Source organism: Cenococcum geophilum (genome assembly GCF_001692895.1).
Source record: "Cenococcum geophilum 1.58 unplaced genomic scaffold K441scaffold_9, whole genome shotgun sequence".
NCBI classification, from domain to species: domain Eukaryota; kingdom Fungi; phylum Ascomycota; class Dothideomycetes; order Gloniales; family Gloniaceae; genus Cenococcum; species Cenococcum geophilum.
Genome location: NW_027137567.1, coordinates 3,118,785 through 3,143,883, shown reverse-complemented (window position 1 = coordinate 3,143,883; position 25,099 = coordinate 3,118,785). Strand labels below are relative to the sequence as shown.

The 25,099-nt window shown below is 43.7% G+C and overlaps 10 protein-coding genes and 1 non-coding gene across 11 annotated transcripts; 4 read left to right on the top strand and 7 right to left on the bottom strand.

The window, feature by feature from the left end:
- Positions 1–99: 99 nt before the first annotated feature.
- On the bottom strand, positions 100–720 carry K441DRAFT_675196 (uncharacterized protein; the record flags this gene model as incomplete). The annotated part of the gene is made up of 1 exon (XM_067650832.1): positions 100–720. One exon carries the CDS (start codon positions 718–720, stop codon positions 100–102), a length of 621 nt encoding a protein of 206 aa, XP_067507326.1.
- Positions 721–1,234: 514 nt separating this feature from the next.
- On the top strand, positions 1,235–3,326 carry K441DRAFT_703957 (lariat debranching enzyme; the record flags this gene model as incomplete). Its single annotated transcript, XM_067653507.1, has 4 exons — positions 1,235–1,490; positions 1,543–1,644; positions 1,695–2,550; positions 2,584–3,326. The coding sequence occupies exons 1-4, from the start codon at positions 1,437–1,439 to the stop codon at positions 3,324–3,326; spliced, it is 1,755 nt and encodes a 584-aa protein (XP_067507325.1). The 5' UTR covers positions 1,235–1,436.
- Positions 3,327–5,697: 2,371 nt separating this feature from the next.
- K441DRAFT_547080 (uncharacterized protein) lies at positions 5,698–6,076 on the bottom strand (the record flags this gene model as incomplete). Its single annotated transcript, XM_067642894.1, has 2 exons — positions 5,698–5,855; positions 5,950–6,076. Coding segments are annotated over 2 exons (285 nt in total), but the record flags the coding sequence as incomplete, so codon positions are not given.
- A 251-nt stretch (positions 6,077–6,327) lies between these two features.
- K441DRAFT_422310 (uncharacterized protein) lies at positions 6,328–6,522 on the bottom strand (the record flags this gene model as incomplete). Its single annotated transcript, XM_067641553.1, has 1 exon — positions 6,328–6,522. A coding segment is annotated over one exon (195 nt), but the record flags the coding sequence as incomplete, so codon positions are not given.
- A 1,477-nt stretch (positions 6,523–7,999) lies between these two features.
- K441DRAFT_685449 (uncharacterized protein) lies at positions 8,000–8,830 on the top strand (the record flags this gene model as incomplete). The annotated part of the gene is made up of 5 exons (XM_067651886.1): positions 8,000–8,068; positions 8,114–8,380; positions 8,417–8,590; positions 8,623–8,707; positions 8,745–8,830. 5 exons carry the CDS (start codon positions 8,000–8,002, stop codon positions 8,828–8,830), a joined length of 681 nt encoding a protein of 226 aa, XP_067507322.1.
- A 95-nt stretch (positions 8,831–8,925) lies between these two features.
- K441DRAFT_371857 (uncharacterized protein) lies at positions 8,926–9,339 on the top strand. The gene has a single exon (XM_067641456.1). It carries the CDS (start codon positions 9,065–9,067, stop codon positions 9,290–9,292), a length of 228 nt encoding a protein of 75 aa, XP_067507321.1. The 5' UTR covers positions 8,926–9,064; the 3' UTR covers positions 9,293–9,339.
- Positions 9,340–9,607: 268 nt separating this feature from the next.
- On the top strand, positions 9,608–10,568 carry K441DRAFT_703954 (short chain dehydrogenase/reductase family protein; the record flags this gene model as incomplete). Its single annotated transcript, XM_067653506.1, has 2 exons — positions 9,608–9,869; positions 9,971–10,568. 2 exons carry the CDS (start codon positions 9,608–9,610, stop codon positions 10,492–10,494), a joined length of 786 nt encoding a protein of 261 aa, XP_067507320.1. The 3' UTR covers positions 10,495–10,568.
- Positions 10,569–10,630: 62 nt separating this feature from the next.
- Positions 10,631–11,216, bottom strand: K441DRAFT_655746 (uncharacterized protein). The gene has a single exon (XM_067647910.1). It carries the CDS (start codon positions 11,202–11,204, stop codon positions 10,908–10,910), a length of 297 nt encoding a protein of 98 aa, XP_067507319.1. The 5' UTR covers positions 11,205–11,216; the 3' UTR covers positions 10,631–10,907.
- On the bottom strand, positions 11,126–11,224 carry K441DRAFT_t10. The gene has a single exon. It is a non-coding gene; the product is annotated as a tRNA-Leu (tRNA).
- Positions 11,225–11,678: 454 nt separating this feature from the next.
- K441DRAFT_685447 (glycoside hydrolase family 79 protein) lies at positions 11,679–13,426 on the bottom strand (the record flags this gene model as incomplete). The annotated part of the gene is made up of 6 exons (XM_067651885.1): positions 11,679–12,256; positions 12,330–12,686; positions 12,738–12,845; positions 12,926–13,065; positions 13,134–13,253; positions 13,326–13,426. The coding sequence occupies 6 exons, from the start codon at positions 13,424–13,426 to the stop codon at positions 11,679–11,681; spliced, it is 1,404 nt and encodes a 467-aa protein (XP_067507318.1).
- A 134-nt stretch (positions 13,427–13,560) lies between these two features.
- Positions 13,561–15,693, bottom strand: K441DRAFT_655741 (uncharacterized protein). Its single transcript, XM_067647909.1, has 4 exons — positions 15,101–15,693; positions 14,853–15,041; positions 14,306–14,799; positions 13,561–14,255 (listed from the first exon to the last, which is right to left on the bottom strand). The coding sequence occupies exons 1-4, from the start codon at positions 15,454–15,456 to the stop codon at positions 13,933–13,935; spliced, it is 1,362 nt and encodes a 453-aa protein (XP_067507317.1). The 5' UTR covers positions 15,457–15,693; the 3' UTR covers positions 13,561–13,932.
- Between the last annotated feature and the right edge of the window lie 9,406 nt (positions 15,694–25,099).

Sequence of the window (25,099 nt, the reverse complement as noted above, 5' to 3'; positions counted from 1 at the left end):
CGCTTGCTTTCTAGCGCTGCCCGCCATACATGTCGGCCTTCAGCCCTACCAGATTCGAATCTTGATGCGACGGAACACATGGGTTTGCTGTGGAGGCCTTCAGTCGCTTCTCATTAGATCCATAAGATCGAGTCCAAAATCTCCCGAACTAGGCCCTAAGGGTTCGGTTTTGCTTTTGGCTAGCATAGCTTGCAGGCCTCCCTGCTTCCTAGCTTTGGCCCTCTTCTTGCTGCTTGCATTCGCTAATTTGGGAGTCGCACTTGCGTATTCTGTGATGCTTGCTGCAGATGCATCATGTCGAACGGTCTGTGATTTCGATACTATAGGCTTCTTTAATAGGACTTTGGATTCACGGGCTACCACAGGTTGGATGGTCTTGCGATGGCACCTCAAGCAGGAGTAAACCTTCGCTTTCTCGAGTTTACTAGTTGGTTTCCGCGAAAATTTCTTCGCTCTCTGTGCTTCCTCTGGTTTAATATTCTCCTGGATAACATGGCAAGACCATCCAGGAATCATTAGACTGCCACACGCGCCGCAGACCTCTCGTCTACGAGAGTCTTGATCCTTCTTAGAAGCTTGCAGATCCAAGTCGTTCTCCGCTAGAAGCTTATCGTAATGTGAACCGAGGACTGCCGAAGTGGTTGGTGATCCAATGGCGATGAGATGGGCTGAATCGTTCAAAAATCTGAGTCTTGCTTGAAAGGCATCCTTGTTTGACATCGTGACTGTTGACCAGACGTGATTTGAGTTGCTTTGATGAAGGAAGGTGTGACCGCTCGTGGAATCCTCGCTCGCAAACCATTTTTCGTTTCAGTCGGGAGCCTTTTCACAGCAAAACTCACCTAAAACACTTCAAGATTTTATACCCACCACGATATTTTATTAAGCTTAAAGTAAAGCTATTAGTAGGTTTTTACTTAACTAAGACTTTCTATTAGTAGTATGTTATAATAATAACATAGAAAATTATTATAAAGCTATAAAGTTAAGTAAAAGCTGAAAATCTCTATTTTCCACATAAATTCGCTCAAAATTTAAGTATATAAACTTTAGAGTATTTATTTATCTTAATAATAATAATTTATTATTAAAATCTAAGTAGATAATTTATAAACTAAAACTTTGTAATTATTAAATTTTATAGCTTGAATTTTAAAAGTTTTTATTATAAAGATGCGCTACGAAGAAGTTAAGTTTTGGTATGAAATCGCTTTCCGACCGGAGACCTATGACCCATGACTATAAAACTCTACGCCTTTCGCGACCAACGACACAGCTTCGAGCAGCCGCTTTTGCAATAAGTTCTGCACCTTCGTGCGCTTGCGAGATTTTTCTATTTATTAGGATCTCCATGGACGGCTGATATCCACCAATTATTTTCTCATATTGTCGCATTCCACTCTGGCTATAGTTCTTCAGCGTAGTAGAGAAGAGTAATGGAGACACCAATTGTCGAGAAGAAAGGGCTACGCATAGCCGTTGAAGGATGTGTAAGACTTCTCATCTTGCTGATCAATGACTAGCAAACTGAATCTGAGCTAGGGCCATGGCACGCTACATTCTATCTACGCGTCCATTCAGAAAACATGTGAGATACAAAGTTGGGATGGCGTTGATCTATTGATCATTGGGGGAGATTTCCAGGTATGCTCCCTTACCAGCGAGAATCTTGGTTAAATGACTAACATGTCCAGGCAGTGCGCAACGCACAGGACCTGAACGTTGTGTCTATGCCTGCAAAATACCGCGAAATTGGCGACTTCCATGAATATTACTCCGGAGCCCGAGTAGCACCATACCTCACCGTCTTTGTCGGCGGAAATCATGAAGCAAGCAACTATCTATGGGAATTATACTATGGAGGCTGGGCGGCGCCGAATATATATTACATGGGTGCAGCGAGTGTCGTGCGACTTGGGCCACTACGCATAGCCGGTCTATCTGGGATTTGGAAGGGTTATAACTACAAGAAACCCCACTATGAACGGCTGCCGTATAATCAGGACGATATCAAGAGCATATATCACGTGAGGGAGCTGGATATCAGGAAACTACTGCAAATACGGACTCAGGTTGACATTGCTGTCAGCCATGACTGGCCTAGAGGCATCGAATGGAAGGGAAATTGGAGGGAGTTGTTTAGAAAGAAGTCACACTTCGAAGCGGAAGCTAGAGAAGGCAGTTTGGGGAGCGTTGCAGCGAAATATGTCTTGGACCGGTTGAGACCTGCATACTGGTTCAGTGCCCATATGCACATCAAATACTCTGCTACCTTGGAGCACGAATATTATCCACCTAGAGAATTTTCGGGACCTATCGAGCCGCTAAGCGCCCCTGCTGCCATAGAGCCTGTGGCACCGGCTGCCCTCAAGAATGAGGAAGAGATCGACCTCGATATGGACGACATTGAAGGGCCTTCAAGCACAGCTGCACAGGCTGCAGAGAAGAATCAAGATGAGATACACCTAGATCTCGAGGACGACGATAATCCACTGCACCCAAAAGGGGGGGTATCTCAAACATCCAGCACCGACATTCCAGAGCCAGATAGTCAGAATGGCCCAAGTACTACTTCAACTACAGAAGTACCGCAAGACCTGAGAGACTTACTACCCGCATCCTTTGCGCGTTCCACCTCAAATACCGCTTCAGCGAGACCGAAACCAAATTTACTGCTTCCTCCAGCTGATATCAAAAATAAAACCACTTACTTTCTTGCTCTGGACAAGTGCCTACCTAACAGAGACTTCCTCCAACTACTCGACATTGAGCCACTGGAATCCTCAGATTTTGTGAGGCCAATGCGGTTAGAATACGACAGAGAATGGCTGGCGATTACGCGTGTCTTCGCAAAGGAGTTAATTCTTGGTGATCCCGACGCCAAAGTTCCCTTCGATAAAGGCGATGCGCACTACCTTCCTCTGATTGAACAGGAGGAGACGTGGGTTGAAGAAAACGTGGTCAAAACAGGGAAAATGGTGATCCCTGAGGATTTCGAAGTAACAGCTACTCCGTATGATACCGTGATTGGCCCGAGAGTGAATGGCCAACCTCAGGAATATAACAACCCCCACACAAAAGCATTCTGCGACTTGTTGCAGATGCCAAACCCGTTTGAGGCCTCGGAGGAAGAGGTCCAACAAAGGATGCGGACAGGGCCTAGGCCAAACAGCCAGCGAGGACGGGATAATTTCCGTGGTGGATCTAGCTCCAGCTTTGAGCGGGGTGGGAGAGGTGGACACAGAGGTCGCGGGAGGGGTAGGGGAGGGGGTAGGGGAGGCTACAACTCAAACATGAGTGCGTGGGAAGGTGGACGTGGCCGTTGACGTGGCTGCGGATGGTTATGAGTATTAAATTAAATGTCGTCTAGTTAGGAAGATGGCCTCTTGCTAACATCGCTGCGGAGGCTTAATTTTGATGCTCAAAGCAGCACAACCCTACTGTCAATAGAGTGCATGCATAATGATGATGTGGATAGACTATTGATATGGCGGTTTTGGTAGGAATTTACCTGCGGACATGTAGCACGACACAGGGCTTCGAGATATGTACGACGAGGTCGGAGTTTACTCAGTCATGAAGCCACGAATGCATGTCCGCTTTCTTATCCAATATTCCCAAATGACTCGTACAGAGATCCTAGGCTGCTCTGCTAAAAGTTCTGAACACGTTGAAGATCAACGATGCGTGCGCGTTTTAATTGTGTGCTGTGGCAAAGCGGATTCGCAACCATTCCACGCCGCTCGACGCCCAGCTGTCAACAAGCTATAACGCCTGCCGGGGTGGCTAGATTCGGCTCGATATCCCTTAACCCGTTAACTTGGGCACGCAGGTTATCGATAAGAGCCCACCAATCAAATCAGTGGGATTCGGTAGCCGTGCTTAGGAATACAAAATTCGGAGAGTGGCTAAGGCTTCGGGGGGGGGGGGTTTTCGCCGTTTTATTTGGGGGAATCTTACATTGAGTCTTCCGAACAAGATCTGCATTAAGTCTAGCGTGATTAGAAGGCATGGTGGTGGTGTATTTGATGGTTGAATTCTACGCGTTGTTCTGATTCTGGTGTTCGCGCACGGGCCTTCCCCTCTGCTCGCCCTAACGGGTCAAGGGATAGGAAGCTTTGCTCAGGGCAGCCATGTGTTAAGCTAATTGCTAGCGGAAGCAAGTATTGAATAGGCATTTAGGTAGCCTAAATTAGCGTCTCCCACAGTTTCAGAAAAGTCCCAGCGGCACGAGCGCACCAGAGCCTGACGGGGGGCAAGCAGGAAAAAGTCTGGCAACAAACAAAGCAAAGAAGAGAGCGAGGGGTATCGATCCCTCGGCGTTTCGTCGGCACCATGATTAATGAAGGCACGCGATGCACGGCCAAATCCTCCAATCATCGACATCGGCGCCGCTCCAGACCGCTCCACCTCCGTCATCCCTGCACCAGTTTGGACTTATTTCGTCCGCAAAATTGGCAAAATTAGCAACTCGCGCCTCCGTGGCTGCGGCACCCCGGGAGTCTAGCACGGCATTCTTTGGACCCTGATCCGACGCCTAGACGAAGGGTCTGCTATGCGTGGCTTGAGCGGCTTCAAGCTTGCGCAGGGTTGAACGCCCGCAATACAAATCCATGGCACTGCCCATTACTCTTTTTCGACTTCGATATAAACTCATACGCCATTGCGTCCCTCAACTGAATCAATCCAAACAATCTCCACAATTGCGATACCACACCCCCATACTATATTTATCTACAAACCCTTCAAAATGTCATCCGGCGCAAAATCAAAGTTCACAGAGATCCTGGACGCCTCCAACGCGCCTTCCTACTCCAACCTCAACGTTAGTCTCGAAGACATCCTCGCCGAGACGGCACGGCGCCGCTCGTCTTCCGGCAGCGAGAGTAACTCCCGGTCCGGCACAAACAGCCCCACCTCTCCCGCAGCGCCTGCAAATGAGCATGGAGCGCGGGCGCGGCTGAGGCGCATCACGCTCGGGAGCAAGAACCGATGAATTACGCCACTATATTGCTATGACATAGATATTAGACATGTCGTACATTCAAGTTAGTGGGCGAAGCACAGGATCGCATGCACAACCGTTCCTGCGATAGAACTATCACACTGCGCTCCTATAGAGGAGGGTTCACATGACAAAATGGAATTTAACCCGGCCGCCATTGTGATATTGATGATGAGACGAGAATGGATATTTGTGACGTATTTAGAAGATTCTTGGATACCCAGTACGATTCGGCGCTTTTCATGGCTTTTTAATGGATTGGTATGAGTTTGGGTTTGGGACGGATCATGACACATTTTTTTCTCTGTACATCTTACTGCATGCCTTTTGGTGTGTAAGAAACGATCTCCCTGGGATATACCAAAAAGTTCTGGAGTGGACCGCATAACGCAAATCTTTTCTCACTAAACTTTTGTGCCTGAATGTGAATTTATCCTTACCCCAGTTAACCATCGATCATAGCTGTGACCGTTAACCGTATAAATCCCAGAAGTGCACTCGCCTTCAAAGCATCCAAACCACTCGATTCTCACCTCATCCCTTAACCAACTTCCTAAAATAAACCTTCCGAAATTCCGTCCATCAACCACTCCAAACGACCACCACCCTAAACGCATCATCCGCCAAGCCCTAGTAATAACATTCATTCATTGTATTCCATTCGCCAACCCCTCCCGCAACTCTCTAACCCACTACAGCCTACCCTCCGCGAAGATCTCCCCACCGACAGGTAAGTCTTTACCCTGGTCTAGCAGTAGCGTCCGCACGATGACCTTGTCCGGCATCGCAGCTTGGTGATGGTAGGTATGACTCGTGTAGTCGCCACAATAAAAGCACTGCACTGGCTTTTCTTTACAATTACACCGCTGTCAGCCACTCCTTACCAAAACCCAAGGAAACGTCACAAATAAGGAGAGGCAAAAGAGAAGGGAAATAGATATTACCCGATGCACCGGTGCAAGCGTATACGCTCGGCGCTTCCTTCGTGATATTGAGATCGGCCTTGGGGATGATCTGGTTGCACGAGTACGGCCAGCCGTCTAGTTTCTGGCATGTGCGGCAGAGGCAGAGGTAAGAATGCAGCTATACGTTATGGCGCCGCAGTGGCAAGAGCCCGCGTAGCTATTAGCAGCAGCGAGGGGGTGAGGCCGAAGAGGAACCCGTCGACGATATCTGAACCCATTTAGCTTCTTGTAGGAATGAGGCCAGATGGTGATAGAACGAACCTACAGAATCTTCGCTGAAAACCAAGTAATTCTTTAACAGACTGATATTTGGAGGGATTTTAGGGTAGCAGAGGCGTACATCAAGTCTTTTGCGGCCTGCGAAAATGCTTTGTGCATGGGATCCTGCGTCAGATAGTGGTCCAAGTCGTCCTGGCTCTTGAACTCAAGCACGAATCCGTGTGTCATGCCCTCACTGAACAGCCCCCAGGACCAGTTCTTTCCCATGCGCATGCTCTTCATGTATGGTTTTCCTGTGGATGGGTGCAGGCATTTCGGCTGCAGCGGAAGGAAAGATGAGAAGTGTGATTCTAGGTCCGACCGGTTATAGAGGGCGAGTATTTGAAGAGGACAATGTGGGTTATTGTGTTTAAGGGTGCGGACGGTGGGACATTCATTTTTATAATGATAAGGAGGGTCGAATTAAAGAGATAGAGCTATTTGACAAATAATACAGGTCGCGTACATGAGATCGTGGACTTCAATCGAACAGAGTGGAAAGTGAAAGAACCAATTGCTCTGAAAGTTTGCAGAGATCAACTAGAAAATATGTTGCAAAAGCTCATTTTCAAGGGTTCTACCGCACTACACCATGCCGACCGTCTGGAACGGTCGATGGCGGACCTGCACTAGCTCTCGGAGAGAGTTACCTCGTGAAGCGTAATTTGCGGATGCAGATGCCATTCCAGCGGTAAACAGTAAGCACTCAGCTTCCTTAGGCTAAAAGGAAGCATTTGGTCCATCTTAGTGTAAAATGCGAGAAGCATTTAGAACGTTCTAAACGAGACGTGCGGAGTCGGGCCAAGCGAGCGGGATGGAAACCGAACGCAGAAAACGACGAACCTTTCAACATTCCAGCCGCAAGCCTCTCCAGCACCGTTATACTCAGCAAGTTCTTCTGTTGCAGGGGTATGTGAATAAAGCAGTATTTGTAGTGCTCGCCTATGCCGCATTAGTGAGAGCGACTCGACTGGATTTCCATCCCTTATCTCTTGCGCTTCTGAGGCGTTCAATTTTTGGTGTCTTAGTTATGTCTCCATGAAAATCTTCAAATAAAGAAATTTTGACAGGCGCTCCTGTATATATATTTGGTTCTAGGCTGCTTCAGTTAATCATCAGCAGTTCCCACGGCGGGACAAGAACCGCTCGAACGCCTCTCAGGATGCTCTCGTGTGTCTCTTATCGCGAAGATTATTAGATCACCATCCCTTAACTTTTTCAGAGCTCTCGATTCTCTAATATCTCGGCCAATCAAGAAATAATTTTCAATGAATATCACCCTAAGGAAAATTTCCAACGTTACCTTCTGGCTTCTAAGAATTGGCTTCTGAACTGTGCCCATACCTTCCTATTTTGTTCTCAAATGAAGGCGAGCGATGTATAGGACCTAAAAAGTGGCTTGATCAAAACTCTCACCCGATCAAGTAGGTACGTTGCTTGCAACTTCCGCCCAAATAAAAATACAGTAAAGGTATATTCTTGAAATCCACCTTACTTGAGTATGCTAAATACCACTTCTGGCAAAGAAATTGAACGGAATCGACCAATCTAACAAATCGTCTAGACTTCATCATCCGCCTCTCCACTCCTCTATACTAGAATCAAGTACACCGTTCCTCTCATGCATTCATATCCTCGTACGGGTTTCCTTCGAAATGAGGCCTTTTCAGGAAAGCACTTTACTTCCTCTTATTACTCTTGAGGAGCAATATCTTAATCCTAAGGTCGTCTCCGCCTCCACACACAATATGCCAGCCTAGCACCTCCTTGTATGTCCAAACTGAAGACAACAGGCCCGTCCCGTCTCCGAGACATGCGCAGCAGCGGGATCTCAGTGCAAGTACTCTCCCATGTTCTAGTCAATCCAAATCCAAACACCTGCTAGGAAGCAAACGATGCTCTTCACTCTGCGATTATCGCAAACCCTGGAAAATTCGCCAGGGAAGCCATTAACGAACTTATTCGCTGCGTCCAAAAACACCATTTTGTTGATGCTCTTATCAATAGTCACCACCATGGAGAATTCTTGGATAAAGAGCGATTCTGGCCACTCCTTATGGCCGCGGAAGAGTTCAACGTATCGCTCTACATACACCCGAATTTTCCGACACCACCACCTACACCTCATTATCAGGGTAACTATGCGGGATCGGTGGCCTTATCGCTAGGTACTTCCGACTGGGGCTAGCATTCTGAGATGGGTTTGTGTATTCTTCGTCTTTTCGCCGCCGGGGTCTTCGATCGCCACCCACGGATCAAGCTCATCATTTGTCAAATAAGTCAGCTGATCCCTTTCATACTCGCCCACATCATTAGCGCGACACAGAATTGGCCTGAGAAACCAAGGACAAGCTTCAAAGAGGTGTGGTTGAACAATATCTAGTTGACGACCAGTGGGATGTTTCGGTGGCACCAGTAGCTTGTTTGGTGAACACTATGCCGCCTATGCGGATCCTTTTCTCCGTTGGGTATCCATTCTGTGATGAGATGGGGAAGAACTTTATAGAGGATTTGAGGGCCAGGGTTAGTGACGCAGGAAGAGTTGGAAGGAATCGCATTCAGGAATGCGGATAAGTTATTAGGGTTGAAGGCGCAGAAGTGATTAGATTCCTTGGGCAACCTGTCGGCCGGAACCAGACTTACTTATTACCGTCTTACTACTGTCTCAGTTACCCAGTCATCCACTCGGTCACCGACTTAGTCTACTACCCCTCTACCTTTCTCAATAAACAGAGTCCTCATCCTTGATCGTCCGTTCAACACAACCCGGTGATTTATCGTGGGCGCAAAAATGCCACCCGCTGCCTATTTTGTCTGAGTAATTGTCGAACGGAGAATGACGTACTTATCACTGTTTTTGATACCTAGTACCCTATGTCTCATTACCCCGCTATTTACCATCATATGTCTCATCGAATGTCTAATTACCTGTTTCCACTACCGAATGACGACTACGTCGTCATTCTATTTATCACCTATCTGGTGTATATATAGAGGCCTTAGAGCCACACTCAATCAACATACGAGTCCTCATTTTCAGACCTTATTTTCAGGTCAACAGTAATGATGGCTCTCTATCATTTCCCTGGTAAGACTTGGAGAAAAATACTTGTTTCCAAACTGATCATAGCTTATGGAATCTTCCAGCTAGAAATGTCTAGCCGTAACTAGCTGAGGTGACAAATGAGACTTGATTATTAGCTCCGTAAAGCGACACGAAATGAGCATTCAGTACCGGTGATTGCGGGACCTGGTTCCTTAAGTCCTCCTTATCTCCGTTGGATGCGCTTGTATAAATAACTTCATGCTCTGAACTTCGCTGCTTACGCATCGTTTTTTTTCTACAAAGTTAGTTAAAATTGAGAGATTCAAGTATAATATGTCTTTTCCAAGAGTTGTCTTGTGCACAGGAGCAAATCAAGGCTTGGGGTTGGCCATACTCCAGGCCGCTGCCCTGCGTGACCCATCCCCAATATACATACTAGCATGTCGAAACGTTGCCTCAGGCAATGAAGCACTAAACCAATTGAGAGGTGAAGGAATTAAAGCAGAGATCGAAGTTTTCCAACTTGATGTTACCAATGACGAGCATATAACATCAGCTATCAAATTCGTTGAGTCGAAATACGGAAGGCTTGATGGTATGTGGCACTACCAAGTCGCTAGTCCCCTATAACCTCCCATTCTTCAATATACCTTCCCGTAATACCCCTTTAATATATTCAAAGTTTGACGATTTCAGTCCTCATAAACAACGCCGGTATTCTTATCCGCGCGCCAGAAGACGACCTCCCTGCTCTCCGCCAGGCCTACAACACTATGCTCAACACCAATCTCACTTCCGTTGCCATCCTAACCACCGCATTCCTCCCGCTCCTCCACAAATCGCCCGACCCGAAAGTTATCAACATTACTTCGGGTCTGGGCAGCATTGCCAATACTCTAACTAAGAAAATGGGCCGACTCCCACCCTACGGAGCGAGCAAAGTAGGCATGAACGGGCTAACGGCCCATATGCAGACTGCAGAGAATGACCGTATCGCAGCAGAGGAGGTTAAAGGCGAGGGAATAAAGGAAGGACGCATCAAGTACTACGTCGTTGCACCAGGGTTGCTGAAGACGGCACTTACATCCTTTCATTTGGGAAAAGACCCAAAGGATGGCACTGGGGCAGTGGTTAGATTGATTGAGGATCAGGAAGGGAAATATCCAGCTGGAACACAGTGGGAGTTTGTGGAAGAGGAAATGAGAGTTGTGCCTTGGTAAGGGTGTAAATGTACCATTGCTCGCAATAACTGTCGCTTAGGTTGCCATGAGACATCTTAGATTTTGTAGAACCCAAAGGCATAGTAATGACCGCATTGCATAGATTCTTAAGCCAGAAAAGTCATTTCGTTACATCCGGCCCCATATATGGCGCGTTTCTGTATCACAGAACGCGTTCACAATTATATCTGTGCGGTAATTAATCTTTAGTATCGTTCTAAAGATAGTACCAGTACAAAAGCCCAATGTCGATTATGTTAGAAGCCTCCAAGAGATGAGAGATCCAGCACCTTACTCCAGAACCCCCGACCATGCACTAGCTTTCCTGCTAGTAATATCCAGATATGTAAGATGAAGATATCGAAGAAGGAATCGTATACGATATCGAGTAGATCAAAGATTCGTTTTATCACTTAACCAGGGTTGAGCTCGCTTCTCCATGCTCGCTTCTCCATGCTCGCTTCTCCATGCTCGAGCAGGATTAAGAGTAGGGTAGAAACTCGGAGATAAGCTTCGGGTGGGCCTCTGCCCAACCACGAGTTGCCTTTGCCCCACCGTTCCCAGGTGTGAAGCCACCCCTGAGAACGCAATAGCAAAGAGAAAGATAACCTACCAACAAGCAAAAACACATTGACAAGGGTGGGGATCGAACCCACGCTCTTTCGAATTACGGAAAGTAATAGCATCATGCAACCTAAACGTAACGCCATAACCACTCGGCCACCTTGCCATTAATCTTGATACTTGAATTTTGTGCACTCTGTGTAGTCCGGTTTTATGTAACTTACCAAGTGGTTTCCGTCAAACCCCTAAAGTTTTCCAACAGGAATCTGCTGGGGTGGCGTGAGTGGTTTCGCACGTGATAGATACTCTAAGTAAGCATCCCTCCTTTCTACAACCGATCCCCTGAAACTCTTCGACCTTGACAAAATTCGGCCAACCCCGCATCGTATCACCTTTCGGATGTACATATCTTTCGTGCTTACTGTAAGGCTATTACATATCTTTTTGACCAACAAACTTAGGAGGGTTATTCTTGAGAAAGTTGCACGTGCCAGAACAAGGAATGAGATATATAGCTAAAACTGCTTTGAAAAAGGTTATATTTACGCTTGAGTGTACCCACTCTCTGTCCTCTCATTTCAGTTTCACTGTGGAGACAGCCACCCTTGGGTTTCGAGATATCAAAGGTAGACTAATAATGCCTCTGAAGCCGCAAGAGTAAATGTTGCCTTGCCGCTGGATACAGTTGTTGTCTCCAATGTGGCCGAGCCGGTAGCCACACACGTCCCACCTGCGTACGACTGGCCTCCCCAAGTTGGGCTCGAGCCTTGGTCAACCCTTGAGAGAGCGCTCGCTGCAGTCAACCTTTTAGCTGTGACAATGGTACTTGTCAACCCAGTTAGCACAAATGACTGGCTTCCTCTGGTCCCACTTCCAGCATAATAATCTGAATTATACAAGGCTACTCTCATTGGCTTTCCAGCGGACGAATAGATTGCATAGACGGCATATGCACCGCTTCCGCTATCAATTGCTGCGATACGTGCACCTCCAGCCATGGCAGCTGTCGCAAAAATAGCGCCATAATATGGAGCACCCATACCATAGCGGCCCCACCAGCAGTACTGGCAAGCGCCGATAGTTCCATGGTGGAAGTAGAGCCGACTGATACTCGCGGAGGCGGCTCTGAGGGACACGTCACCCACCCAAAGACCAGCACCGAAGGTAGGGCTCACTCCGGATGCACCGCCACCAACCGCTGTGCGGGGAATATTAGAACTGGCTTTCTTTTTTGTTCTTCGAAGGGAATATCGATATTACGGAATACATACCGGAGTTTATCTCGCCAAAAACGTACTGCCTTCCAATGTTCAAAGCGGCCGCCACGTCAGAGCTGAAGGTTGCCATGTTACTTGCAACATTACTGTGGCTCATCAAAGACTGCACAGTGCCGCCGGGGTAATTGTGGTGCGAGAAGTCCTTCACATATGAAAGCGCCGTCGAGTTTTGAGCCGCAATCAGCTCAGCAGCACCCCATGTTGGTGGGTTCGACAGGGAGTTGCATGCTTCAATAATCGGTGTATTTCCCAATGCTTTCCCAACCGATATCTGCCAGCTGGCCTGCGATGCTGCATCGGTGGCCGCATTCCAAGTGCCACTAGCAACAGGCTGACCAGCGCTCGCGTAGTCTCCCCGTCGAAGTCAGCATTGAAAATGGTCTAAACCGTAGGATCGCTTACACTCTGGTTCATTTCCAAGCTCAATGGCAAGAAGATTTGGCATTTGGACTTTAGCGACCTTAGCTGCGGCGACGGTGTTCGAAATATTGTTGTGGCCGCGGTTAAGACCTAGCAACGAAGCAAAGCGTGTCATCAGCAAGATATTCCTTCAGGCTTCTTTCGCCCTGGCTTCTTAATTTCGAACTCACCCAAGACAACACTTCCAGCATACTGCCCTGCAAGTGTCATAAAACTTGGACCGAAAGTCAAAATTGATGGTGCGTCTGTAGAAGCCGCTACCGAGTATGATACATAGGCTGACAGCGAAGGGTCGTAAACGGCACGATCCCTATACATACATTTACATTCAGGGCCTCTATTCTTCAAATTCTGGTTAAGTAGGAAATATGCACTTACTGTGTCGTCCCTCCTATCCGGATTGGCGGCCATGATCCGGATAAATCCTTCAAATTTTGTTCGCACTGTGTCGTGGCGGAAACATTTGTGTGGTAGGAAGGGAACGTGAAGAACTCATAACTAAGATATCCAGTACAAAATCAGACATCTACACGACTCCAGAAGCCCTGATGTTAGCCGATTGAAACGTACGAGATTCCTACCGGCGCAGGGTCAAGCACTGCCGCGCTGGTTGGCACTGATGTTGGAATAGCGTAAGTCGATGTTCCAGCCAGTGTCCCGGTTGTGAGCATTAAAATGCTTAAGAGAATAAGTGCCATTGCTTAATGGAATGGATTGAAGTATTTTTGCTCAAGAGTGGCTATCCGCAGTGCACATGAGCAGCGAAACATGCATCACCGGCTACAATTAACATTGCCTTTCCAGTTCCTGCAGTTAATATAAATTTTAGCGAAATTGCCTACTTAAACAAATTCCCATGCACTTAACCGCCAAGACATGCGATCGGCAATTAGCGTTAGGAAAATCGTCGGATATTCGCTCGCTTCTGGAAAGAATTCGATAATCCTGGGTTTAGGCATTAGTGAGAAGAGAGGCGGCTGAAGCATCCCCGCAAACATGACTCGGGCTGACGGTTAACGGGATACCGCAGCGAGGGAGTTAACAGGGCAAAGCGCCTTCACATCACTGATTGGTGGAGCCTCATACCCTCAGAACTATCCACCAAACATGACTCGAAGCTATTCCTGTTTTAGACCCACGTGCGTATATCTTCCGCCTTTGACTAGTCACGGCTTCATCACTGGCCGAGATCAAAATCCAGCACTACTACCTTACGATTCCCGTTCTCGTCCTTGCTTGTCCGCGTGAACACGGACAAAACGCTACTTTCGTCCAACCTCACATGGTCAATCAAAGGTTCTCCGTCGAAGCCATCGCCCTTCCAAACTATCTCAAATTGGTCGTGATTCTGAGACTTGAGAGCTCTCAGGATGGTCAACGACGAATCTGTGTTACCTGGAAGTATGGCGTAAAGATTGCTCTCCATGTCTGCGCAAATGCTTCCTCGAGCTCCAGCTTCTGTAGGTTGGAGACCGAATATAGGAGTCCTCTTCCATGAGCCTAAGAAAAAGGTCAGCTACGATTGTAGAAGGGGTTTCAAATAGCATCACCTAATCGACTCCGCGTATAGATCATCCACTCCTCCTTACCGCTGAGATTCTCTCTATTCAACACATGGAAGCCACCAATTGCGTCTGCAGCTTGGGCCTCTTGATTCAAAATGCCACTTTGCGTCGGAAGATCAAATACCACGATACCTTCTGCAGTCGGTAGTACAGTCAAATCCTTACCTTCAGAAATAGTCTGCCCCATCGAGTTGCACCAACTTTGGCCGCCATCATCACTATACATATATGACAAAGTGTAATTATTCTCCGGCCCATTTGGACCCGCTTGGGCTTTATACGCCGTTGAGCTCTTATCATACACCCCTTCATACTCGATGAACCGGCGATACGTCCAAGATAGATGGACTCGGCCAAGTTTATAATCAATGCCATTCACATAGGGGCTGTTACCAACCCCGGTCAAGTGCGTACCGAGGAATTTATAGGTATGTGTTTCAGAGGAGTAGCGGTAGAGAACGTCCGAACCTAATCCTGCTCTTCGTTTGGTCAGTGCAAAAAGTCGGTCCAGGTCGGGTAGGGGTCCATTTACTGTCCAATGCGGTAGGATAAGAGCATATCCTCATCAATGTTTACGAATCTTGGATAAGTCACCTCCTCCATAAGCTCCGAGGCTTCCAGCCCAGGTAGCGTGTGCTCTATCTTACCAAAGAGAGCTGTACTCCATACATGCTTCTGTGGCTCGGTAGCAGCTCCGGGTATGGATGACCGAAAATTTAAGCTAACGGTAATGTCAGCAGTTAACACCATTGTACATTTCCGCCACCCCGAGGCGCCTACCGGTCACAGTGGTGATCAAAAGATATCTGAATTGTCCCATCCCCTGTACAAACTCCCAACGAAATTGTGTTGTGTCCATCGTCTACAGCCTGTATGTAATCTTCAAAGCTTATAAATTCCCATGCAGAAGATTTGATCACCGAATGTACGAGTGAGCGTACTTTCCGCCGACCTAAGGTTATATAACAAGCGTTTGAATCCTGTTGTCCATGCTTGGATGTGTATAAAGCAGCATATTGCCATCCATTGGCAGTCACAACTGCACTCTGCTGGAACGAATTCGCGTTGATCCGGTGGATCCGCGGAGGGTCTTGACCAAGTATCGAAATTGTGGGTTGAAGTAATGCTTTGCACATCGTGGAAATAGAAGTTGCAGTATCCAGTAACTAAATTAGGAACGTATAAATTCTGCAAGGACTACTTCGATAGCAATTGAAAGGCTGGACCCCTGTTTTGGTGGAGATGTCCTGGCTAAAGCGCAAAGAAGCGGTACGTCCGGAGGTATTTCCCATCTCTTAGAAAATCGGCTATTGGTGGTTCGATAGGTTGGCCAGCTAGTGGAAGCGAATTAAGCTTGTGTCACGGGATGTGATCGGGATTTTTTCCTGTTCCAGCTCGGTATAGATTAAGGGCTTGTTTGGTAACTTTTTTTGGCCAGGTCAGATCGGCCAGGTGGATATCCGCTAGGTCAGCTTTTTGACATCTGTGCGCCCGATATTAAGCGCTAATAGTAGGCGCCAAAGTAGGGGTGTATATCCACCTAGTGAAGGACGTCCATTTGGCGGGATCGTGGCCAGGTCGAGCCTATTAAGGAGCAAAACGAACAGCTCTTGATCAAGCCAGGTTAACGTCTTATTAATCGCCTGCGGAAGCCCAAATAGCAGTTCCACCGTCCTTGCCTCGCCGCGCAGAGAGTTAACAATTTGCTGGCGTAGGAAGGCTTTTTGCACAATCTATAAGCATTTAGATTAACGCTAGGAGCACTAGAAGACTTGTGGATACTGCTATTGATATTTAAGGCTTCGTATTCTGAGGTCACGTGATGGCGATACTTGATTAAAATTTATTAAAAATACGGTCAAGTCAATCGACCTGGCCGGACAGGCAGTAGTTGAACAGTACCCCCCGCAGAAGTGGAGGTACTTGTCAAATTGGGCACAGTTCACCTGCCAGGTGGGCGATTCTTGCCAAAATCGCGCAGTCTATTCTACTTTTGGCGGCTGACGCGAGGACTCCACCTAGCCAGATAGGGGCTCGACTTTTGGCTGCCAAGACCACCCAAAATCCAACCTGGGTTACAGCTTATACGAGCTTCGGTTTCTCCCCCCCGTGTGCGCGCAACACACGCACCTAATTTCGCTACGTCTGCAGCTAAATTAGTATGTAGAGCTAGCAGGAAGCGGTGTAGTGGCTGCAGGGGCCCCAAGGATCTTGCCCACCTCGAATTTGAAGCTATTCTCATTTCCCCTTACCCACCAAAATCATGATATCTATGCCAGATCGTGGTGTTCCAAAGCTTCTTCCTTATTATTAATATGGCTCCAAATATAGGCAGTTGGCAGCACGCCTTTATTAAGATCCTTTTTACAGCTAGTGCAACTAAACGTTAATACGCTTGTTAAGCCGACTGCTCTCCTAGATTAATTAAGTATATTTAAAGGAACCTAAGGCTACACGGGAAGACGAAGCTTGAGTGTAAATATAAGTTAAGACGCCTGCTAAGCAATAAGATGATCGTCGCATTGCTCTAACGATTAAATAAGGCCCTAAATATATATATTAATAAAATAACGTGGTTTATCTCTAATTAATTCTAGATTATTATAAGCAGGCAGACGCTTAGTGCAAAGTTAAGAGTTACTAGCTAGAGTAGGAAGCTGGTAAGGAAGCTGGTAAATATATATTAGGCTTATAGAGTTGCTCTTAAGCAAAGCCAAAAGGATTGCAACTTATACTAGGCCTACATCTTACAGTTTACCGCTGTTACGGGAGTCACCCGCGCACGTTCGTCCCGTGACACCTACGCACGTCCCACGACCACCCCTATTTCTTTGACCACGTTAACCTGACCTGTTCTGTTTCTGTATCCAAATGTCTTTGTATCAACCACGCATAGTTACGCGTACATAGCCTTCTTCAATTACTACCCCGTTTAGTACATTATATTCCAGCTCATGCCCACTTCCATAACAACCGCTGAGTAGCTAGTGTTTATAGATAAATCTAGAGCTAATTTAAAGACTAGTATATAGAAGGCGTCTTAGTTACTAGTAGGAGTTATACTAGTTCTATATACACTAAACAATTATAGTAAGCAGCGAGTTAATATACTACCTGCCTATACCATTAACGGCGTACTAGTATTATTAATATATAGTATCTTAACAAATTTAGAGAGCTATAACTACTAGATTAAGCACGTCCTTTTACCTTATTATAATCCTTATTTAGAACTAAGATTAGTAGTTATTATAGATAACGCGAGCTTCTACCACTTAGCCTATTTATTATTCACACGCTTGCGGAGAAGAGGATTAATTAATCTGATTGGTGGGTACGGGCTTAAAGGCATTAATTGAGAATGGGTATATTCGCAAGGCCATTTATAGGGGATTGCCCTGCCTTAACTAAACGTGATGCCTATAGACCCGTGCGCAAGCATATCGCTATAGTATCTATTTATAAAGCCTAAAATATATAACCAAAGAAAAAGGTGCGGGTGGGAGGGAAAGCAAGCAAGCAAGGCTTAATTTTATAAATATTAATAATATTAGTGTTGCTAAGATATAGGGGTGCTGCTATAGTGCTCGCTTAGCCATATAGATATATCTATCTATTATTTATACGCTTACGGAGAAGAGGATTAATTAATTTAATTAGTAGGTACGGGCTTAAAGGCATTAATTAAGAATGGGTATATTCATAAGGCTATTTATAGGGGATTGCCCTGCCTTAACTAAACGTGATACCTATAGACCTAAAAGCGCAGCGCCCGTACTATACAAGGTAAAGTAGGGGGAAGAAAAAATAAAAATAAAAAAGGGGGGGAAAGGAGAGATTCGAGTTAATATATTAGAGTGCTAAAATAGGCACTCCTGCACGCCGTTATACCTAAATACCTTCGCCTATTATATCTAGGGCGAGTAATAATAAGAATAGTATTGGCGTTCTATATTAAAAGTTTATACTTAGCTAGAATAGGTCTTTTAGGGATAATAAATAGTAAAGCTAGAACGCTTGTAAGGACCACTGGCCTAATTACTATATTTGGCCGTCTATAAAACCGTTGTCTTAAATATATTAAGTAGCACCTTTTTAAAATAAGTGTCCGTTATAGAGTTTAGAGTAGAGGCTAAGAGCGGCGACTTTATACTTTAGCTTATTCCTAACTGCGTAGCTTATAAAGGCCGATCTCTTAAAGCGAAAAAGAGGGGCGTTTTTAGGTTAGGGGTTATTTTTAAATAGGTGTTTTATAGCTTAAACTGCGCATTTAGGTTGCCCTAAAGCGGTAATTATAATTAAAACTCCTTAGTAATTAACGTCTGTTTTACTACGCTTTAGATATAATATTATATAGTCCTCTACTAGCGTTATATTGTTTCTAGTATATTTTATAGTAGAGAAGGCATAGCTATCTTTCTAAGCCTTAGTATAGGTAATCTCGCCTAGATAAAGGAATCCCGTAAAGGCCATGGTGACGGTAGTGTTAAAGTTAAAATTCTTAACGGATTAGGCATTTGGGGTGACTAATTAGGTAAGGATGTCTTTGGTAATTAGTAATCTTTTAGCCGTAGTAGAGGGATTTATAGATATTGCACCGTCTAGGATCCTCTTAATAATAGAATTATTAAAGATAGAGGTGTTATAATTAGCGTTAATATAGTGGGATTAAATTATGGAGACGTAGGCTCTAACTATAGTAGGCTTAATACGGCTTATTTCTGGACTAGCATTACTAAAAATCTGTTAGGTAATCTATTCTCCTAGGTGGTAGAGGGGCGCTAGGTACTTTACCGCTCTATAAAGGTTATAGTAGCCCTCCTAACTCTTAATTATAGGACGGTATAAATCTCTTATTCTATTAAAGAGGCTATACTATAATAGTTGGCCGAAGCATTCTAAGGGGGCTTTTACTTTAATCTAGAAATTAGGTAGGGGGTTTTTAAGAGGGACTAGGTCTTCTATTTCGGCGTTAGATTAAATATAATAAAGAAGTATATAGTAACGGTAAATTAGAAGTATCCTAATATAGGTATAATAATAACACCCTATTGCGATTAAAATAAGATAGAGTATTAGCTAGCCTATTTTCTATAGAGGAAACCCACTCTATATAGAGCGTAATATTATAGGCTGCGGCTAGTTAAAGGATCTTATAGAGTGGGTAATTACCTAGTCCTTTTACCACTATATTCTAAAATCCTAAGAGTGCTACCGTATTATCTATATAGATATAGACTAAGCTATACTTTTACTGCGTTGCCTAGAGCTGGAATAAGGTTGTAATTACTTAGACCTCCCGCTTATTAATTAGGGTAAGGTAGTGTTCTATATTAGGGTAGCAGCTTAAAGAATTATCTTAGGGTAGAGATACTAAATAGGGCGGCTATATTGTCCCTTAAGAATCCTTAAGGAAGAAGAAGGCCCCGTAATTAAGAATCCTAAATACGTCTAAAAAGAGATAGAATTATTTTTAATCCGTATTATTAAAGAAGAGGATACCATTTAAAAGGGTAAAAGTATCCCTCTACTATAACAAGTCTTGGTAAAGTTTAGCTGTTAGCCGTTAGCGAGAATAACTACCTACCTTTATAAAAGTGGAGATAAACTCCTAAATAGAGCGGTTATATAAACGCCTAAGCCTAATTACCCGGGCGCTCTAAGTAAGTCTACTAGCTAGTTTTTAACTCTAAACTAGCGTTAGGGATCTACCACTTAACGCTTTATTAATCTCCTTAATTATAGTGGCCTGTTTTAAAGGAGAAAAACGCAGCTTAGACTTTAGAGTATCTATAATATAACCTAGGACTTTAGCCGTAGTGCCTTTAATATTCTTTAATTTGTTTTATAGAATGCCTAATTTATTACTTAATTAGTTATATATACTAAGTAATTAAGGGAGAATAGAAGCGTTAAAGAGTATAAAGATAAAATTATCTAGATAGTGCTTTAAGGCGGCGTTTAGGATATGTTAGATAAGTATCTAGTAAAATCCCTCCGCAAAAAGATTAAATAAAAAGGGTGTAGTTTAAAGGCTAAATAAAAGGCAACGTTTAAAATATACTATACCCTTCTAGAAGAACCCTATAAGGCGTTAAGCTTTAATAAAAAGTGGGATGTTTTAAAAGGCGTCCTTAATGTCCCTCTTAATAATTATATAACTACGGCCTATATATATAACGTGTTAGAGAACCTAATTAACTATTAAATATTATAGTATAGCGAATGCTATAGGGATTAAGTTATTAATAGATTAGCTAGATAGTAAGGATAAGTTATAAATACGACGCCATCCCTTATCCGCTTTAGGTACTAAACCTAGCGGTAAGGATATAATAGGAGACGTTGCTATTATAATTCTGCCTATATTTAGATCGGCGCTAATCTTCTCTAAGATTAGGACCGTATTTATAGCTATTAAGGCTTAGTTCTTTTAGAAGAGGAGCTTAATTTCTAGGTCTACCCTAATCTGGTATCTAAACTTTAAGATATTAATAATATTGTGTTAGAGGTTGCCGGGGTATAGGGATAGATAACGCCCCCACGCTTAAATAATTAAGGGGGAGGGAGAGTCCTATAGAGGAGAGGAGGGTAGGAAGACTGGAAATAATAGTATAGTATTTAGCCTACCNNTANTATAAGGGTAGAGNANNGTTTNNGTNGAGTNTAGGTATAGCTTAATAAAATCCTCTTCCTCCTCTTCCTTTTCCTTATTAACACTTTCTTTTAGTAATTACTACTTACAATTCCTTATAGTATGTGGGCTACTATACTTATTATAGGTATATAGGAACTTGTAATCCTTGCCTAGGTTATACTTCCCTCTATTAAAGCTATAATAGGTCCTTAAGATATTAATACTTACTTACGCGCGTTTTAAAATAGATGCGGATTTATAAGTACTAGGATTGTAATAGATATCTAGAAAGTTACTAGAGATCTTTTAGTTAGCTAGCTCTAACTAGTTCTTTTAAATAACTATAGAGTAGTGCTCTAAGGCTATAGTTATTAAGGGAGTAATTTAGTAGGTGGTAAATAGCTAGATAACTTAATTATAGAAGGTAAGTATTTAGGGAATAAGATCTACTAAAAGATTCTTATATATAACGATTAAAATTATTATATAGTTAAGGAAGCCCTCTACCCATACTTTAATAGATAGGTAGTCCTTTATTATCTCTTCTTTCGGTCTTATAGAAAGGACGCTGTTAATAATAAGGATATTATTCTAAGGCTTAAACTAGAGCTGGTGTATCCGGAGGCGAAAAAGGTTATTAGGTAAAAAAGTACCCTAAAATACCTTAAGTATCTCTTTATTTGGGACGCTAGGGAGGAAGATATTTAGGATATTAGCTATAGATAGGAGCAACTTACCTGGTTTATTAATTAGGGTTAAGGATAATACTACTATAGCTAATCTTGCTATTACCGTAGCGAGGCTTAATATATGGAGTTTAGTCGCCTAATCTTCCTATTCTTTTTAGACGCATAGTATTTTAGTACAGTCCTCCTGTTTTTAAAGAAGTCTTATTTTCTAGTTAGTTGCCTAGTCCTTAACCTCCTTTACCTAAGCTCTTCTAATCCTTAGGTCCTCCTTATATAATTACTAAAGCCATTCTTTAGCTTTTTTAGCAGCTAAAGTCTCGCGTTAAGCCGTGGAGAGAGGCGCCATTATAGAGGATGGAGACTGTAACGCTAGCGTATCGCCTAAAGGTATAGGAGAAGGTAAGGGAGACTGGTAGGTAACCTTTAAGGAGTTTAGCTCGTCAAGTATGTTATTATTAGTTAAGTTTTTAAAGTTTTTACGGATAATTCGCGAAGGTTTAGACAAGCGTATAGGTTATTAAGTTATTAATAGCAATAATTAATTATTAGAAATTAAGTAAATAAGGTATTAGCTCTTAAATAAGACTAATATAGAAAGCAAGCAAGCAAGGCTTAATTTTGTAAATGTTAATAATGTTAGTATTGCTAAGATGCAGGGGTGCTGCTATAGTGCTTGCTTAGCCACATAGACATATCTATATTAGCCCTCTCTTTAAGCGAGCTAGTGTATTATGGCTTGTATAAATGCCTCTAAACCAAAGCTTGTAGAATGCTGTATTACGAAGATACTAAGCTAAGGAGCAGAGAAGGTTGAGGAAAGGACACGTTTATATACGCGAGCCAAGTCTCCAAGCGAGCCCCTAACTAGGCTGCATGTAGACGTCGCAGGGGCGGTGCCCCAGCGCCGTTACATAGCGTAAATCTTATATACTTGCCTATATACTCACCTAATCTAAATCTAATTAAGGAATTCTTTAGTAAGCTAAAGGAGTTTATTTAATAACACTTTATTTTATAGAGAGAGACGCTAGAGCAATAGGGTAATAGTATATAGAGATTATAGGAAGCAAGCCTAAGAATATAAAAGGTTATTTTCGCCATAGCGGGTATATTAAGAGGGAGGAGTAAGATTTTATAATATAGTAGGGTGTTATTATTATATAAAGGAAGGCGTAGCTATACTTCTAAGCTTATAATATTTAATTTATATAAGGATTATTACTAAAGAGTATATTATAATATGTGCCTATAAGTAGGCGCATACTTAAGTTAAAAGTCCACTTCTGGCCGAACCTAAGGCTCTTTAGATTACAACTAAGTACGCCTCTTAAGCTTCTTTACTCCTTAATATCTACTTATAATCTCTTAGTAATTACCTCTGGAACGCCCGCCTTAATTATTACTTTAATTAGCGTCTTTTCTTACTTATCTAGCTTCTGCTCCCTAATCGTCTTTAAATCCTACCGCTTAGTAAAAGTAACTTAATAGGCGGCTTTAATATCTTCCTTTTAGGCCTCTAAGTCTTCTACCGCCTTCTTATACTACTTAAAATACTCTTATAAATCTATAAGCCGATTAATGTCTTAATATAAGGCATATTACTAGGGTGTACGGTAGAAAGTAGGCAAGCCGAGCATGAGTTATAAGGAGAGTCGATGGAAGAGGACAATATGGTAATGAGGGTAGGCAATAGCCTAGTATAGAGAGAGACGAACCGATAAGGAGGGAAAGGGCTGTAAGCCTAAGGGAGCTTATAAGGAGGTGCCAAGGCCAGCCCTCGGCTAGGCCTTGGCACCTCCTTATAAGCTCCCTTATACTTAAGGACATAGTAGAGGAGTAATTGGTAATAACTTTAAGCTTAAGCGCGAGGCTGCTGGAGGTATAGATGGGCGCCTATAGTGGTTACTAGTTGGGTTAATATAGAACTAATTTATAACGCCCGGAGTAATTAGTATAAAGGCCTTAGAAGTAAGCTATTCCTTCTTTTTATTACCTATTTTTCTTTTAAAAAGCTTCTGTATTAAGCTAACTGGAGTATATTTAGTATTAAGGCCTTAATTAGTTGCCTAACCCCATTCTTTTATGTCCTCCTATATTAGCTTATAGTCGACTTGCTAATATACCTAGTGTGACGGCGCTAGAGCGCGTCACCTAGTCAGGGTTTGCTTAAGACTTGGCATGTGTATATAGACGTGGCCTCACCACCTTCTCTTGCTCCTCAGCTTAATATCTTCGTAATACAGCATTCGTTCGCTTCACCTTGGAAGTATTTATGCAAGCCTCCGCTGAGGCATTTATGCAATGGTTTGAGCCGTCACACTTAGTATTAGTTACTACCGCAGTTCTTATAATATTACTACCGTCAAGATACCTTTATAAAGCTCGTTTTAGGAATTATAGAGGAAGCAGTAATATTACTACCTTTAGGCTGTAACGTTACTAGTAGAGAGCTCTATAAAAATTCTAGAGCTAATTATAAAGCTAATTGCGATATTATAGAGGACCGGGCAGGAGCACGAGCAGCTTACTGCTTAATTGTCTTAATATAATCTATAGCGAGTTTAGCTTTAAGCCGCTTAGATAAGCCGTTATTGCAATTGTAACACCCTTTCGCTGTCACGGCACTGGCAGAACTTGGTAGAACTTTACAGTCCTCCGTACTGGTAAGTTGCCACAGATTGCCGCATATTGCGGTCACGTGACGCGAAGATCTTATAAAATATTAAGCGGCGCTACTCTTCTTCTTCTTTCCTTTCTCTAGCTTTAGATCCTCGTTTATAGACAATCAAATTGTATAGGCTTGCGCGTCCCTTATACCGTGCTCGTGCCTCAATTGACTGAGGCTAACATTCGCCACCTTTAAGAGTTCTTCTTCGGAATTAATCCAATTAATCGCACGGCTTGGGTTAAGATGGAATGTGGATTTAGTTAAGTTTAATTGCCTAGTAAGCTTTATGGTAGCATTATATAACTTCCTTTGAAAAGTATAACCAGCGAACTTTTGCTATAAAGCCTTAATAATTTTAAGAAGAACTTCGCGATTATACATCGCTAAAAGGCCAAGGCGAGCCTTAGAAAATGTATAAGCCAATATAATAGTTAAGCGACTTAACTTTTAAAGCTTTGCTAACACCACTAGGCGATACTTAAAAAACAAGCCTCCGCCTAAAGGCTTCACTATATATTCCTCCCGCTCTATTTAAAGCCTTAAAGCCGACTCCTCCTTACTTCCTACCAAAGCCTTATATATTAGAGTCTTAGGCAATCGAGGCCTCTTAGTATGCGGCTGGCCTCGTAATATAGGGGGAGCTACGCCCATACGCTGCGGAGCTCTTTCTATATTCTGTTCTGGTGGTAGATAAAAGTGTCGAGCTTTCTTATTATCGTGCTCTTTGGCAGCCACTGGGTTGCTTAGAATCTTATTAAGCTCGCCTGCAGTAAAATAGGTAGCCT